A 2,847-nucleotide genomic window follows, 5' to 3' on the forward strand; every position below is an offset into this window, starting at 1 on the left:
ATCTCCAACATGAGTGCCTTCCTCAAGAGGAAGGCATTGGAGGATGATCTCGACGAGTCAATGATTGCTTTGGAGATCAAAGGAGCAAAAGCCACCAAGCTCTTTGAAGGATCTGACGATGAGGATGACGAACAGGATGAGCCAGATCAACAATGGGATGACAGCGAGTCTGAGGATGAGTCAGATGCACCGAGTCCCAAGAGGTTGAACTCCAAGAAGACGAACAATACCAAACAAAAGACTACACTGCGTGATTGAATAATTGGTGAACATGATATTAATTATTTATTAAACTACTATTTTCTTCAAACATAATGTTATTTAATAGCATACTAAATATAAATTAATGAATACATTTTAAAGTACTTTTTAAATTTACTAAAAGCCCTTTTAATCTTCTCAATATGTCAATTATAAGTCCTTCCAGAAGTGTATCCATTTCCACATGTGTGGTTAGTAATGATGTGAAAGGGGTATTCACTTACACTATTTATTAAATTGGCGCGTTAATATTATTGAATTTGAATATTATTATCAATTGGCGCGATTATAATATTATTCAAATTCAAATTTTAATCATATTGGATCATTCCTCATCGGGTCATACACCCATCCTAGATGGTCCAACAACCCCTTCCAATCTAATTATTTGAGTTTGCAAAATATTTGTGAGTTTTATTGTTGTGGTAGAGCAAAGTTGATCATATGGGTGCTTATTTGACTAGTCATAATAATGTCCATGTTCTTTGTCAGTGTGTGTCTATCCAACTCATGTTGTCCAAAGAGTATTAGCTCTTCATCAGTTGTTGGCCTGTGTACTAATCTCTAAAATTGAAGAATCAAGTTAGTATTATATATTAATTTTTCCAATTAGTATTACTAACATACCAGAGCCTTCTTGATTGAAGATTGTATTCTGGTCCTCAAGGAAGAATAGTCAGATTTAATCTTGTCCATAAGAGCATTGATGTCATATTCTGTTAGTTGATGGGTGGCACCTGGTGCAGTGAGACTCTGTTTCGTTGTGCGTAGAGCACACTTGATTCTTTGTTCCTTAATAGATAAGTCAAGAAGATGGTGTTGAAGAATTTGTTTAAAGAAAGAGTGGAAAAGAGAAACTATTGTTTGATTATTAATAAATACTGGTAGATTTGAGGAATTATATTAATAAGTATTACTTACCTTGAATCACTTCCATTTTATGTTTGTTTTGATAAAGTGCCAACTTATCTTCACAATTCTTGACCGAGGTCTTGATTGTGCCTAGTTCCTTTTTGATGTTTGTAAGTTCTTTCTCTAGTTTCTGATTGTCACTCTGTTGACGAGCAATGTAACCATTGAGAACGTTTAAGAGTATCTCAACGGTAACATGAGAATCGTTTGACCTGACAGCTCTTGGTTCAAGTGGGGGTAAAGTGGAGTTAGGACCCAAAGCTTCTCCTGCTGGAGAACTCTGTGTTTGAGGCAAATTGGGTGGCGGTTGGTCCAATTGATGAGGGATTCTCGTTGATCGTTGTGGTTGTTCCACATCTCTTTGTTGAGTGGCGGACTGGTTCAAATTAGGGAGGAGTACTTGCGGTAATTGTTGCAGTTGCAGTCCTGATTGATTGTGTTGTTGTTGTTGTTGTTGTTGTGGTTGTTGTGGTGGTTGTTGTGGAAAAGGTATATGTTGTCCAAAGTAGTCAAAGGTAGAAGTGGAAGTGGTGGAGGTTGAGCCCTGGGATGCAGGGTAATAAGAAGAAACAAAATTGTTAAAATCTGATGGTCCTTCTTCCATGTTGAAATAATTTAAATATTATTTTTATATATAATTATTAAGTATTTTATATTATGTTTTAATTATTATTATATGTATGAACGGTGGAGATATGTATGAATGGAATATTAATGGTGTAGAGTTAAACAATAAACAATATAAGCAGGTTGTATAAGTTGGCGCCAAGTTTATTGAACTAACACCCTGTTGTGTGTAGCATAAGTACTGAGTGGTGTGTAAGGTGCTGAAGTTGATTAACCACCACAGCCCTGCCTTGATCTCTCATTTAGATCATAGTGCAGGTCACAGTGATATCCTTACTCGCCAACAGTACTTGAGGGAAGTTGCAGTCATTTTGAACGTGCTAGCAATTGCCACTGGCCTCCACCAAGAGCTTGGTGTCACGGGCTCATCGGGCACACATCTTCTTATGCAAGGCCACAACGCACTCACCATCATGATAGTTGAAGTGCTCTGTTAACATTGGTTGCGTACGCAATGGAGCGTTCTGCTGAAGAGATATCTGATGTCCCACTATATATGGATTGATTGAATGAATGAGTACATAGGGCAGTTTGGAAGTCATTTGAACATGAATACACTGTACTCTCCACAATTGCATTGGGCTTTAATTAAGAACTTGGTGTCAGTCTGGCAAATCATCGAACATTGACAAGATCATGATCTGATCGAGGAGTCCTGGACCTGATGATGTGACCGCTGTTGATTTCGTTGTACTAGTTTGTCTGACTTTCACGGTAGTGCCTTGCAGTGTTTGAGACCGAGTTCGGATATCCGACTAACCGAGACCGAATAAACCGAACCGGACCCTTTTACCAATCCGAAGGAAGTTCAATTATTCGAACTGACCAGCTGTTTTTTTAATCAAAACCGGATCGAATAACCGAGGGTGAGACAATGCATTTTCACTCTAGTGAACAACACAAGTCTCATTCATTTCTTTGAAACTTAAAATAATAGTATTGATAGAAATGACCAAATGGCTTCCTTTGGACATCTTCGTGATCCTAATGATTATCAACCACAGACAGGCATTGTTAGTAGTGGACTAGTCTTGGTTGGTTCAATAT

At 37.8% G+C, this 2,847-nt stretch overlaps 1 protein-coding gene across 1 annotated transcript; it reads left to right on the forward strand.

The window, feature by feature from the left end:
• Positions 1 to 9: 9 nt before the first annotated feature.
• On the forward strand, positions 10 to 258 carry SAMD00019534_126630 (hypothetical protein; the record flags this gene model as incomplete). The annotated part of the gene is made up of 1 exon (XM_012892111.1): positions 10 to 258. One exon carries the CDS (start codon positions 10 to 12, stop codon positions 256 to 258), a length of 249 nt encoding a protein of 82 aa, XP_012747565.1.
• Between the last annotated feature and the right edge of the window lie 2,589 nt (positions 259 to 2,847).

This window comes from Acytostelium subglobosum (assembly GCF_000787575.1).
Source record: "Acytostelium subglobosum LB1 DNA, scaffold: scaffold70, whole genome shotgun sequence".
Taxonomy (NCBI): Eukaryota; Evosea; class Eumycetozoa; order Acytosteliales; family Acytosteliaceae; genus Acytostelium; species Acytostelium subglobosum.